Raw genomic sequence first — 15,392 nt, forward strand, 5'->3', positions numbered from 1 at the left:
TATGCATTCATAAACAAGAGAGGCTTTTCTTTTGCCAATACCCTCCATAGTTTATTCTGTTTGAAGTGTCAAATCTTGTGGGGTCAAAGAAAAAAGCTGCAGTCCCTTAAAGGATCGGCCGTGTTGTTCAAGGTTTCTGTCACTGGGCTTTATAAAATTCTAACTTTTCTTCTATACTTTATATGTTTTAAAGTTGTAACTGTTGTTTAAAGAGTCTGCCATTTCTATTAAATGTTTTTTTGTTTAGTTTTTTTTGGAATGTAAATGACTTTGAGCTGCTTTGCTGCTTTAAATCAAATACACCATTCAAAATCTGCGAATCATTGTCCTTGAGTGAATCACACATGATTCACAGTGCGGCACGCGGCATTCTGTACTTCAGTGGAGCTATGAAAAGATTCCTATGTATCCGTGATGATGATTGAAATTCTTTACCTTTCTGAGATGTTGTTACACTTCTCCATCTCTGAATCTCTGTACACCTTTACTTTTGAAATCTGCTTTGCTTGCTCCATACATCTTTATATTCAAATTGTTGCAGCTGATCTTGTTTAAACGGGGCTGAACTGTAATAATCACTCAACATAATAAATAGTTTATACAAAATGTCCACATGGAGAGGCCTATTTCCTCAAATGTTTTGAATTATTTACTCAACGAATAAAAGGCACTTACTCATATTTCATCATATTTTGGAGGTGGCAAAAGAAGTTAGTGGTGTTTGTATCTGTTGTGGGGACATAATCTGCAAAGTTTCTGATCCGTGTCAGACCTTTCATACCACATCTGTGTCACGTTCGCTTTCCTTCATGTTCTGTGTGTTGCCTTCATGCAGATATCCTGCCTGCATCCGCGCTGCGTGGAAGAGCGCAAAGCTTCGCCCAAATGACTTTTTCTCACAGTTTTTAATGTGACAAGAGGTGTCTCGACTTTCAAAAGATTCATTCTGATTCCCAGAATCAGACATACGCATATTGACTCATCTTGAGGAGATTGAGCCTAGATAATAGTTGTCACAGTTTTTATACAGAGGAGAATTTCGCTGACTTAACAACATGTTGTAGCTGGTTATTTGTGCTGGTTTGCTGTTTCTAGGTAGAGCACAAACTGATTCAGATGATAACGACCCACATCAGGCTTCCTCTATGCTTACAAGAAGTTATCTTAACAGTCGTGCTGAAATTACACAATATCTGCTGCAAGCAATAGAAGCAAGTTCCCATGTAAAATTGAAAACAGTACAAAAAACTACTGCTGTAAAGATTGTATCTAACGTCCTCTATGACGCAAAAATGAAGAAGGCGTTAGACAAAAAGCTTTGCGCATGACCTCACTGACAGACATGGGGCGCCCGCAATGCAAATGATCACCGGACAAGACTATTTTGTTGTTTTATCCCCCGTCGTAATGGAAAACAACTTATTCTGCATCAAATTAGCCTCACGGGATGTCACAAACAGCCAAACAAAACAGAACTTGCATGTCGAAATGTGTCTCCTCTTGCTTGGTTTGACGTCCACAACAAGAGATCTTTAGTGCACAAATGTGATGGTGAAGGGAGAGAGGTCCCTCCTGCCTGTTTACCTTTGCATGTCGTGTTAATCCTGACAGACCGCATGCAGGCTTTGATTGGTCAGGGCCCGAGATCAATTGAGAATGACTCCCCTGCGTTGTGCACAAGCAAACCACGGCAAATTATAACTGTAAGACGTTTAAAAATCCTACCTACCGCACCAATTTGCTGCTATTTGGCCTTTGAAGCACTAGCCTGTTATTATAGGAATGTATGCTTACGGGTAATCAGCTTGACCCATTCAATTTCTGTGTTTTCACCGCAATATAAAACATTATCATACTGCCTCTCTGCTGCTTCTTCTACTTCTTCTTCTATTCAAACGTAGCCTATAATTTTGTGTAATGTTTGTTAAATGTCACTTTTTCTCTGCTCGCCTTCTGGGACTGCAGTTTTGGTTTGCAGGTTAATTTGCAGTTTCCCCTGTCTGTCTTGTAAACAGAAACGAGTTGAGCAACAGCGGCTATATCGGTCAGGATAAGAATCTCAGAGAGATCAACTGCTAAGCAGGCAGCGGAAATGAAACCTCAACCAAAGTTTAGTGATAAACAGCAGAAAACAAAGAGGGTAGCAGAGCTGAGGCGGTAGTGGTAACAGATGTGGTTTCAGTTTAGCGTGCAATTCATCAGGTTTAATTCGAGCAATAGAGTAATGACCTCGCTTAAAAACCGCTGAAGTGCTGACGAGCGGCCTTAATGTACATGTTGATGTAAACGGAGTCACTGTCGCATGGAAAATGTGAGGCAGTTGTGGGGGAGTTTGAGCCCGCTCTGCCTCTGTTGTGGGACGCAGAGCTGAGCCCACTTTGAACTTTATGCCCTAGTTTCTCACAGTCAGACACAGCAGGCATCATCCCACTGTTCCCCCATGAAAGCAGCTCGGACTGGCCATTATCCGGCAATAAAGCCTTTGGCTACGCTGTATGGTGGCCAAAGCCCCGGGGGATGAGATAAGACGTGAGGGTGGATTTGGCTCTCAAAGCTGTAAATCTTTTTTACATGCCCTCCTCCCGGCTCATGTTGGAGGCTGTTGCTGTCTGAGCTAATTGGTTGAAAGGACTCACAGCTCAAAGCTATGAAAAGAAAATGAGCGGTGGAATCTGATTGGCTTCGCCTACACATACAGGAGTTCAGGAAATGGCAAAATGAAATGAGGGCTGAGAAATTAAAGAGAAAGAATAAAAACAAGGGTGTAGCAATATAGTGTGACGCAAAACATTAAAGGAAGGGTTCAACAATCTGGGAAATATGTGTATTCGGTCGAGATTGATGCCACTAAAGCTAGAACCAGAAGTGGAGGAATTAGCTTAGATTAGCATAAAGACTGGAAGCAGAGGGACACAGCTAGCTCTGTCCAAAGATAAATAATACCACTAGCCCAGCCAAGAAATTGTTCCCGTGTTTAAGCCTCTGTAAACCTCAACTCAGTTTTTGTACAGATTAAAACAACGAGATTGCGTACAATAAGCTTAAGTGGTACAAACATGGCCTTTTTTAACCATAGGGAAGATCCAGGCTAGCTGTTTCCCAAGGCCTCCAGTCTCTCTTCACCTTGCAGGGCAGCTGTATTTGCGAGATCAGGATAATCCTTCTGGCCAGGTTTCAAGTTATGCGCTGTAACACTGGCAGCTACGAGTGCGGTTTAGACGTGACAACCAGCGAGAGAAGCAATCTGTTCGTCCGAAAACAACAATGGCAGCTTCAGAAGAGGTTCGCGTAAATGCTGCTGTAGCATCTGTTATGTCAGAAGTGGAGAGCACATTATGAGAAAAAAGAGCGACAGTGAAGGCTTTTATTGATGGACAAAATGTTCTCGCTCTTCTCCTAATTGGCTTCAGCAACACATCATATGGTTCGTTGATCTTAATTGGTTGAGTTAGCCCATTAGAGATGATGATATACAGATGGTCCCTTCCATCTTCTGCCAAGTATTTATGAAAACTTTTAGACTAAGTGAATTGAATGTTTTAAAGTATTTAATAAGAATATTTTCCGTTAGTTTCCGGTTGCAGTTTGGTTAGGTTTAGGCAACACAAATACTTGGTTAGGTTAAGGCAACAAAACTACCTGGTTAGGTTTAGGCAACAAAACTACTTGGTTAGATTTATGCAACAAAACTACCTGGTTAGGTTTAGGCAACAAAACTAATCGGTAGGTTAAGGCAACAAAACTACTTGGTTAGGTTAAGGCAACAAAACTACTTGGTTAGGTTTAGGCAACAAAACTACTTGGTTAGGTTGAGGCAACAAAACTACTTGGTTAGGTTAAGGCAACAAAACTAATTGGTAGGTTAAGGCAACAAAACTACTTGGTTAGGTTAAGGCAACAAAACTACTTGGTTAGGTTAAGGCAACAAAACTAATTGGTAGGTTAAGGCAACAAAACTACTTGGTTAGGTTTAAGCAACAAAAATACTTGGTTAGGTTTAGGAGAAGAGCATGGTTTAGATAAAAAATAAAAAGTCAAGGTTCACTTGACTTGAGGGGACACAGACAGCGATGATCACAAAAAATAAAAGGCCCTCTGGCAAAATACCAAAGGCCAATGGTTTCCTGGCTGGCTGGTCGAGCTTCAGACTGAATGCACAGACATGAGAGTGGTACTGATTTAACTCTCGCCAAGAGAGCAAAAAGCAAAATGTTGAACAATTCCATGACTGAACCTGATCAGTTTAGTCTCCCACAGAGCACAAATCAATGTCTACGAACATTACATCCAATAGGGCACAATTGTACATAATCAGTTAACACTGCATGCATGGATGCCCATGTGAGTATTTAAATTTGAGTGGAGAATTGATGTTTTTCTTGGGGCTTTATGACTCAGTGTCAAGAGGAACATTAAGTTTGAGCACAAGCTGTACCACAAACACATCAGGCGCACTCTGCAAACACACTGTTGATGTGTACATTGCTAACTAGCCAAAAGTCACTGTCTGTACAGTCATTATGATGGCTGTTTGCAACAAATAAAGCCAGACGGCACAATCAGTCCAGCCGTCAAATTCGTGCAAAAGAAGCTATAGGCTACAATTTATGTTTAATCTGAACATATCTGAAGAATCTCAACAAGTGATTAGTGATAGGCTTATAGTCTTACAATAAATCAGTCTGACAAGATATTTAAATGGACGTTGGTGGAAGATTTAGATGTTTGGAGACTCCAAATCAGACTCAGCTCGTCATCTTTAATAAGGACTGTTTCATGTAGACATATTTTATTCCTCAGGGCTTTCTCTCGAGAAGAATTGCATGTAAAAAAGCTGCTTTAATTTTACATGTAAGATATTCTATTTTTAAAAATGTACACAGACACCTACAAGAAAAACTACTTTGAAAAAAAGTAAAGATAGAGAGATAATGGCAAAAGAATTAATCAGGGCAGGAAGTGTGCAAGAACCTGTGTTGTGGAAACAGCAGCTTGGAGGGGAATAATGACCTTGGACATGTGCCCATGTCTGTTTCAGTCAGCAGACTGTGTGCTGCTGCTGTGAGTGCTGCTGCTACAACACCTGAATGAGTGTGAAACAGCAAGCCATCACAATAATGCTCCAGAGAGAGACGAGATGCGTGTGTGTGTGTGGGGGTGTGCGTTGATGTGGGTTTTGGTACGGCATGGGAGCATTGCTTTGAATCTCGCAGCCAGTTCTCCGAAATAGATTCATAAAATCTTATCTCAGAATTACTCGCTCTGATGCGAAACCTCGTCAGAATGAAACGAGACACGTTGTTTGTGATGATGAGAAGCCACGTAACCCCCCCTGTGGCGGTTTCTAATTTGAGCCGCTTTTAATTATCATCCCCGGGGGAGTCACATCTGTCAGAGGTCATTGTCTCGAACATAACTTCAGCTGGGATTTTGCATTTTGACCCCAGAAAATGGGACATGTTGCATGAGTGTGTAACATTTTCTTAGTTTTATTATTACGGTTCTGTTTTGCCCTTAGTGTTAAACTGCTTGTCAATTAATCACTTAGTCGATCAAAAGATTTTGAATCTTCAATCAATCTCAATCGATTAAGCATTTAAGACAAAAATTAAGCCACAATGACATTTATTCACCAGTTGTTTGGGAATTAATATGTTTTTGAAGAGTTGGTTGAAAAAGAAAAGCAATTTAAAAAGGGACAGCTCACCCGAAAATCTAAAATATATATCTTGCTTTCTCTTACCTTTAGTGCTATTCATCCCTCTAGATTGATTAGATGCGAGTTGTTGAGTTTTTTTAAATCTATCGGCTAGCTAACTAAATGTCGGGCTGGCTGCCATCTGTCAGCATTTGACAAGCTGGGAATGAGACTCAAAACCCAACTTTCTTACAAATAGGATCTTTAAAGAAAGTGAGTCTTTATTGGGATCCACGCCAAAATTTAATGGGATCTATTCTGGCCTGAGACGCATCCTCCATCCAAGTTTTGTGGAAATCAGTTGAGTAGTTTTTGTGTAATCCTGCTGACAAACCAACCAACAGACAGACAAATGGACAAGGGGCAAAAACCAACCTCCTTGGTGGAAGTAATTAACGGTAAAATTGTCAACAGATTAATCATTAATGAAAGAAATCGTTAATCGCAGCCTTAACCTTGTTAACTCCTCAGTAAGGTCAGTAGAGTCCTGCCTAACCAGTATTTTCACAGGTGCGAGTGAGCACAATACGTATTTTTGCCAATATTTTTGTGATGAGTACTCGGCGTCCACTTTCCATTTCCTTTCCCTCTTTCTTTTTAACTCCTGCCTGATCCTCCCATCCCTCCTGCTCGATTTATTCTCTCAGTTGTGAATGAATGGGACCCAGTGTTAATGGAGGATGTGAAGTCACCCCCTTGGCAGAGGAACACAGGTTGGCACCTGGACGGAGCAGCTGTCTCGCTGTTTGTGACTGACAGATTGCAGCTCGGGAACCCGGACAAGCAGCCACACAGCCGCGACCTGGAAACAGGCCATTCAATTAATCTCCACCACCATCAGCCTCACAGCCATTTTGAGTCAGCCAGTGCTCCGGTGCAGATTTACTCACCTGTGTTCCCACTCCAGACCAGTGGAGTGGAGCCCAGTTTGACAATATCCGCCTTTTCCGTTTATACAACCGAGGAGAAGCAGAGACGCACGTCCAAATGGTTTGACAATTCAGCTGGAATGCTGAAATAAACACAGAGCCGAGTCTCTAATTTAACAGATCAACATTTGACAGGCCTCATAACTTAAGTCCAGCAAGATGTATTTCTGCTGCAATCTGACCAACTAATCTGTTGCACAGAGGTTGATCTTGGCTTTTGTATGGTTATGAATGGCTGTGTTTGCTTTCTCTCAGTCAACGTGCTGTCTGCTTGTGATCTAAAGTTACAGCGCATGGCTCCAGGAATGCATTACTGTTATTATTGTCTGTCAACCTGCTGACCCAAGTCACTTTTCATTTGTCTTGGCTTGTTTGATTCAAATACAGTCAAAGTGTTTTTGAGGCTAAAGGGGCTCAGTGGAACTTCTGTGTTGTGCTGGAAGCCGCGGCTCCATTTCTAAACTAACGTTAGCTACTGGAGCGGAGAGAGGCACTCAGACGAGGCACTCCAGTATGTGCATAAAGTCGCATCCCTTGGCGCGTCGAGGAAAATCCGACCTGAGTCCTTCGCAAAGAAATCCACAGTCCAGCAGCGTCAAACAACTTAAAAAAATTGTCCACAGGCTTGTACATGCAACTGAGAGAGAGACGGGGAAGGTCTCATTAATCCGCTCACATATGGCCAATCAAAAGGTGATTAATACATGTAAATTGCTACAAATTGTTACAAAGAGCCACTTTGAGCTAAAGTTTAAAGTGCTGAAACAATGAAATGATTAGTTGATGGACAAAAAAACCCCACATACAATATTTTTGAATCAATTATTTAAACGTTTGCTTTTCTGATGTAAGGATTTGCTGGTTTTCTGCATTTTTTCCCTACTCTTTTTGTAATATTAACCAATATTGTAAAGAGTACTCAAACCACTGATTCTACACATTAAAGTGTGTTTACAGGTCTTGGGGAGTACGACTGCATATGTGAAAAAAGTATTATAAAGCATTTTGTGTCTCCAGAGGAAGCTATCAGATAAACTGCCTCCAGTGATGTCACAGTGGCTACGTTGCATTGTGGGTAATGTAGGCACCAGGTTTTGAAAAGCAGTTCACTGGTCTATAGTTGCATCCCGTCACACCATTGGACCAAAGATATCACCTTTTTTAAATTCAGGCGCCTACATTACCCACAATGCAACTTAGCCACTGAGGGATACTTACTGGAGGCAATTGATTACGTCCAGCTTCCTCTGGAGCCACAAAAGGCTTCAAACTACTTTTTACATATGTAGTAGTCCTCCCCAAGACCTACATACATTAATGTGAAAAATTGGCAGCATTACCCTTTAACTGAGAGTTGATTACTGTAAAATATTTAAATCCGCTTTTGTATAAGCACTTCATTCAGCAATCAGATATATTACTTGATTATATGATATATATTATGCAATATGTGATATTTCGTTGCATTAAGCAGAAGACTAACTTTCTCCCTCTCTGTTAAACCCCAGTGTCCTGTTATGAAGAACCTGAGCTTGTCCAATTTTATGCGCTGCTGTGCACAAAAGTCTCAGCACCTGTTCTCACTTTACTCATTATTTAGAGATATAACAGCCCGCCGTGCCTCATAAGTACACACGGTCCACTGTAATGGAAGTTATCTTCACGCTCAATCTGCATATTTTATTTTCCTTGAAGAAATTCGTGGGCTTTATGACCTCTGCTCTTTGAAAATCTCTTGTGATCCCGCGCTAAAAAAAAAATCCAATTTATGTTCCTCACACAGGGCTGTGAGGTTTAATGACATTGTTGCTGCTAACCACTTGGCTTCGGTTTCTAGGCATGTTAACCTATCAGAACTGGCCGTGGTTAATCACCTCCCAAGTCATCACGCAGTAAATTATACAATGCAAGGTGCAAATGTTTTTGCATTAATCCAGTTATCTAGTACGTCTGATCTGTGACCGGGACACGGACGAGGTCTTGTGCCTGTGAAATCAGCTTTAATCACTCTTATTTGCATGGAAATGGATATTGATTGGCGGGAAATAGCCGCACAGCTATGCCACTGCTGTACCGCCGACAACATTTCTCATTTATTCCTTATTCTGTTCTCTCAGGGAAAACAACAATCAGCAAGATGAAAACGTGATTCTGAAGCTAAAACTGTACAACAAACAGTGTGCACGTCCCACCCCCCGAGCATGGCTTCCACCATCAGGGTGGGTAGGGGTATGCCAAGGTGAGGATATCAAAACCGGATACGCTATCAAACGGTTTCATGTGAGGCAGAGGAAATGTGGTCCCCCGTGGTGCGCGCTGCAACGCTGTGCACAAGATTTGAAGAGAGCTGAATGAAAAATCGGCGCTCTGGCACACGGCAGTGTAGTGCCGAATTCACACTTCAAAAGCTCAGATGTGGTCTCCCTCACTTCAAACATAAACATCACAAAAATACACTCCTCAAGCTGCGTCTGCGGCGACCGAACCGACAGCACAGGGTTGCTGTTGTCAAACAAGCAAAGAAACATGCCGAATCCAGGAGCTGAAAATAAACCAGATTTGACTGACAGGTTTCCATTACTCTCTAATAATGACTTATTTATTTACATGACCGTGCCATTTAAAAATCTCATTAAATCCCCTCAAAATGCAAATGGGAGCAAACGATGTGTACTTCTATTTACCTCCAGCCATCTTCCAGTTCGTGTTTGTGTGTCGGTTGGTATTTGAATTCCTTTGTCGGCTCATTAAAACCTTTCAGTCTCAGACCGGTGAGGTTTGTTTCCTGGCGTGTTGAAAATTTTTCCTCTGGAAGACGCGGAGTGCTAGAGGAAGGTTATCCACGAAAATACTATTTATTTCCCACGTAACGCTTATAAGAACGTGGAAATGTGATTATTTCCATGTTTCTCTAATATATCCCTGCAATAACCGCAACACAACTACACAACTGACGTTACCAATAACATTATCACCCCATTAGCAAACCCCTGGTGCCAATTATCACAGGACGTGACAATAATATATAATGCAAATGCAGGGGGAGCCTTTAAAATAGTCGTGAATGCTAGGAAAATAAGACATTATCGTTGCCAATTCCTCGAGCTCCCTCTCATACTGTCTTCTCTCTGTACAGTCTGTACTTTGGAAACTCAAATGTGCCTTCCTCTTTCAGCAAACACGCAATTAAACTCCTGAAAGAGAGTGATCTTCAAGGTTAAGACGCTCACAATTAGACCGTTTCTATTCGGCTTTTAAAGCTCGCTAAATACGTCAGTCTTAAAGGACAAGCGAGGGAAGAGGCCTTCAGTTTTCTGTGATACTTGAAACACCACAAAGCCTCTTCATCCCTTGATTTAAAAAGCTGAGAAGCAGTCAGGGTGACGACGTTTTTTGTGCTGAAATGTTGTGTGAATGATAAAAGGATACTGCGCCTTAGGCTGCAACTACTGATTACTTTTTCTTGGGATGAATCTCGCATTTATTAGTTTATTTTAATGTATTGTTTAGTTTATGAAATGTCAAAGATTGTTGTGTCCATCACAGTTTCTCTGAGCCCAAAGTCACACATTCAAATTCTGTTTTGTTCATAACTGAAAGAAAATTAGTCAGAAGGTCTGGCTCTGTACCCAACTCCCTCCTCCAGTGCTAGCCAGCTCTGAGCAGCTTCAGTGATGCGACGCCAGGTGTTTATTCCAGGTGTTTAGTCCTCCACTTCTCTCTCTTCTTTGTAATGTAGTCCCTGCAGTATATTTCCCCTCCAGCTCCAGTCAGCAGTCAATATTACAGAGCATCAACACCCGACAACGGAAATCACCTCCGCAGACTGCCACTGCAGTCAGGTTGATAAATAGGAGTGAAGATAAATCCACTTTTTAATCCCAAAATTTTAAAAGTAATCTCTGAGCTCTCTTCCCATCCCAATGACTCGGGATCAGAGCAGAATCCGATGTGACTCCAGGTGTTTATCCCTCCAGAAATCCTGACTCTGTACCCAACTCCCTCCTGCAGAGCTAACTGGCTCTGAGCAGCTTCACTCAGCCATTCAGTTTACTTCTCAACATTTAAGAAGCTGAAAGTAGAGAATATACAGTTGATGATTAATTGTCTTCCAATCAGGTCATCAATTAATTGACTCCACTGTCAATCAACAAATACATTATTCCACATATTGCCCAGCGTACAGGCATGCATTATTCAATATTACACCATCTTGTGTTGTATACCCGTAGGGAATGTGTATATATATATATGGATTTCTGGAAACTGTATGTGTACTGTTATGGGAAAAAGGGTGTTGACCCTGCCTGATCTGATGATGTATGGCATCTTCTCCAGCACTACAGAAATCAGCTCAATTGGCTTTCTCCTGAGACAGGATCTGTTCAGGAAACAAATAAATATATATATTCTCTCACAAGCTGCAGCTACAATCACAAGCAGGCCCCCATAAATCAAATGTGTATTTCAAGGAAAAAAACTCCTCCGGTTTCCCTCCAATAAGTCTTTGAGCTCAGCTCAGTCTGAGTGTGACGTGCTTTATTGATTCTATTGAGTATTGCAACAGAAATATTCAATTTTTCCATTCATCCGCTGATGTGAGAGGAGCAGCCTCCTAAGCACAGAGGTATGACGAAGACGATGGAGTGTGGCAGCTTCGATCGAAAGTCCCTGTTTGCTGAGGTGCTGAGGCAGCACTGTTCTCGGCGGAGTCAGGTACTGATGTCTCCCTCTGATTGTTGAGTCAAATATCTCTGAGAGATTACAGCAGATTAACACACGCAAAAATGTTTTCCCTTTTGATCTGCGCTAAGGACGCACGTCGACTTTCATCATCTGAACTTAGAAGAACCCCTGTAGCCTACGACGAGTGTGCACCGACTGAGGTAAATATAGCCTGCTCCGTGTCATGCCATAGGGGCATTTTGCATAATTTATTCAAATGATGTTCATCCATATCAAACCAGACTTGAAAAAATGATGAGTTCATGTAAGATCTGTGTAAAGTCAGTGTCTCTTCTACCAGGGCAGAGAAGTTATTTTTGTATCAAGTAAGCCTCAGAGTTCAGAAAATGTAAAAAGTTAAGAAACAAACTGAACAAAGACAAGTCGTTTCGGTCATCATGCCTCAAGTCAAGTCATGAGTCTCTAACTTCCAAATCAGAGTCGTGTCTCAAGTCGTTTTTTTCTGTCAAGTAAAGTTACGAGACATCAAAACAATGGCTCAAGCTGATTCAAGTCCAGCGCACATCTCTGATTTATGTACTCCCAATTTGTTTTGCCAAATTGCTAAACTGAGCGAAATTCACTGTAACTGCTATATTCAGTGGCAAGTGCAAATACTCCTGTACTGTGTTTTTATACAGTATTCAAGACATATGAAGGTGGTGGGGGTGAACTGTGGGTTCTGTTGCAGGACCGTAGATGTCTTCTACTTCATGCCATACATTCCTCTTCCTTATAAAAGCCTGGGGCATAAACTCACCACATTCCAACCTGACCGCTAACAGTTGAAAATTTGGATGTTGTAAGAGCAAATGTAGCCTCAAGCAGTTAGCCTCAAGCAGAGACGATGAGCAGACTACAGCAGTGTGTTAAAATGACTGTTTTCTTGTCGTAATCTCGCAGACTCCTCGCCATAAATTCTATCCCTTAAGGTGATTTATTAGATTTTGTAAAGCTCTCTCTAGGTTTTACACATTTTCTGCAGTAGCACATTAATGATATAGAAATTGTGTGATTTTGATGAAATGTTAATACAATAAACATGTCTTCTATTGTACTTTATGTCACTTTTGTCTTTTTTAAATACTCATGCAAGACCACACTCTTTCACCGACCTTCAGTGTCGTGAGTGCCTCAGCATAACCACATGAGGAATATTTTAGTTTCTGCATATAGATATTGTACTGCAATAGCAGATACTGAAGTGAAAGCAAATCCAGTATGTTCAAGCTATATATTTGTGACTTTTATCTCAAGTAGGAATAAATCGACTCCAGGCTGTGCGCCGCAATATTGAGAAATGGATTAACACATTGATGGTTTGGAAATATCCTGGAGATTTGCTGACAACGAGAAAAATATAGACTTAGGCCAGGCTTATACTTTAAATGCAATTTGAATTAAACATCGAAAATTGTGTTAAGATTCAGAAAACTTCTGAAGAATTAAAGGGACAGTTCCCCCTCAAAAAAAATCAAAAATAACCTACATACTTTGGAGTGGAGTGGAGATGAGTAGTTGCATGCTTCCTTCTGCGTGGCGATTCGGTCGGCAGGTGCAGTTTGGTCGAAAAATAGTTCCTACATGAAATTGCTCACAACAAGGTCAGTGGACTATCTTGACCAACTGGGTCACGATTTCTGTAAAGAGACATTGCTGTTGAGTTTTTCGAACGTGTTTGTTCGGTGCCACAAGCCGAGTGCCGTCTAGTTTAGTATCTCTACGGTCGATATCTTCAAAAACAGTCTATACATAGCACTACAGGTAAGAGGAAAAATATGTATATTTGAGTTTGAGGTGATCTCTCCCTTTAAAGTAAGGTTTTCACTTGGTTAAGATATGAAAATGTCTTCAACATTATTATTCATACTGAACTCTTGTCGTAATCAGTGTCTTTTTGTTCAGAAAGCCGTTTTCCTCTCTCTCAAATTACACCTTACGAGCTTTGTTCAGCCCTTCTGTTGGTGCTGAATTGCTTGTGCAAACATCGTTAGGGTCAGGCAGTGTGTGTGTGTGTTCAGCCTTGACACACACACACACACACACACACACACACACACACACACACACACACACACACACACACACACACACACACACACACACACACACACACACACACACACACACACACACACACACACACACACACACACAGGAATAAAAGAGATGAGTAATGCTGGAAAGTACGGCACAACAGCAGCTGCCTGAGCTCCTGGGAGTTCAAACCAGACTTAGCAACAAATACATTTGCTCGGGGGACAAAATGAAGACATTTCATCCCCTTCTCATTTTCTCATGACCACAAATATTGGAAACATATTGCACTCACTGGAAACAGCTAAACACTCCAGCATGAGGTCAGCCTTGCTCATTCCTTAGAAATCCCCAACATGATTTTATCAGACATCGTTTCCACCCCGACTCACTAACAGACACGTGTAAAAGCTATTATTTCTAATCTCATTTGACTGTCCTGCTGGGGATTGCTGCAACATTTTAAACACTTCCCATTATGCAGAATCGGGGGGAAAAAAACTCAAAGAGACTGTTTTGGAGCTGACTGTGACTGACTGTGCTGTTCAGAAAAATCTTCCTTAACAGAAGAACCGCGGGGGGTCCTGCTCTACTCAGAATCTCTTTGGTTTCCTTTCCATGATTTAAATCGGGGTGGATACAGTTCCCTCTCAATCCAGGTGACATATTAACTAAAATATGACAAATCCTCGGATGAATATTACTCTCATCAACACAAATCAGTTTATAGCAGGGAATCAGCCTGATGCTACAGAATCATTCTTGACTCAAACTACAAAAAAAAAGCTTTTCAACTTGATTTCCTGTAACTCCAATTACAAGGACATATGAAAGCGAGGACAACCAAACTTCATAGGATATTTTGTGGCTCTTTGATCAAATTTGGAGGCTTACAAACCCAGTAGTGCAGTGGGAAACTGCCACACTAGGAATTGGATTTGCTGGCCACCACCACTGTGCCGCAGTGACACTGATTTGATAGTTACAGTAATGCTTAAGTTAAAATTTCAAGCCTGCTGTCAAAATATTAGCACTTTGATCTTTACTGTTTCTGAGAAGAGCGATGCCAGAACGCGTGTGACGAAATGAGCAATTGAACGCCGCGGCTGAACTGAATCACCTGAGGTTCTGGTCCATATATATAGTAATTCACTTCAGTGGAAATTGGCTGGAAGGTTGAAAAACTGACACGAGGATCTCGGGAACAAGCAGCCCCCCCACGGGGACTCACACATTCCCTCCCTTTGCCGTCCTAATGTGTAGATGAAAGGAGACAAACAAAACAAACGCAGGTATGCATTTTTCTAAGCTCAGAACACACAGAGGGATAAAAACAAACGAGACCAGCGACTTTTTGGTATGTGCCGCCTTTTTTTTTTGTTATTTCTACGGGGCTTTCGTAGAGACAGAGGCTGAGACGGGCTTGTTGCTCACAGGCATGTCTGGCTGCAGACGTGGGGAACACTGCAGGCAGTGACTCATATGCTATGAACGACTTGCTGAGGAGACAACCAGTCATTTAGCAATCACTTCATCACCATCATCATCATCATCATAATCATTACTGCTGTCGTTGCCATCAGAAGCTTTGAGGATAAATACTTACTTGTCGATTAGAGTAGTAAATATACACAGCAGAGATGAAATGATGACAAATGATCAGCTAAACAATTAGAGTGAAAAGTTAAAGGAGACATTATTCTTATCATCAGGCGCATAATTGTATCTGTGGTTACTTCTAGAATAGGTTTACATGCTTAAATGCTCAAAAATGGATGAGTTTTCTCATACTGCAGCACTGTCTGTCTGAGATGCTCTGTTTTAGCTCCTGTCTCTTTAAGGACCGCCTCCCTCTCCTCTGATTGGTCAGCTCACACACACCTGAGCCAGCACCGCTCACCGTGTCTCCGGTGGGTTCTTTTGTATTTCCCACTCCCAGTTAGCTTCACTTGAACTTGACGTAAATTATGCAAATGTGCGGCATGGTGATGTAGTGTGATGTC

General features: G+C 41.5%; 1 protein-coding gene across 3 annotated transcripts in view; it reads right to left on the reverse strand.

Moving 5' to 3' along the window:
* Positions 1-15,392, reverse strand: part of LOC311250987 (uncharacterized protein) — an 87,694-nt gene that overhangs the window by 25,200 nt on the left and 47,102 nt on the right. For 2 of the 3 annotated variants that reach the window (XR_014621342.1, XM_084343214.1), the window contains exon 3: positions 10,935-11,008. The exons of the other annotated variant lie outside the window; for it this stretch is intronic. Coding sequence is in view for 1 of the 2 variants with exons in the window: in XM_084343214.1 (XP_084199340.1) it covers positions 10,935-11,008 (74 nt within the window). In the remaining variant the exon portion in view is untranslated. The remainder of the gene's footprint in view (positions 1-10,934; positions 11,009-15,392) is intronic. 3 annotated transcript variants of the gene reach the window in all.

The sequence above is a fragment of the Pagrus pagrus genome, assembly GCF_965226575.1.
Source record: "Pagrus pagrus genome assembly, chromosome: 21".
NCBI lineage: Eukaryota > Metazoa > Chordata > Actinopteri > Spariformes > Sparidae > Pagrus > Pagrus pagrus.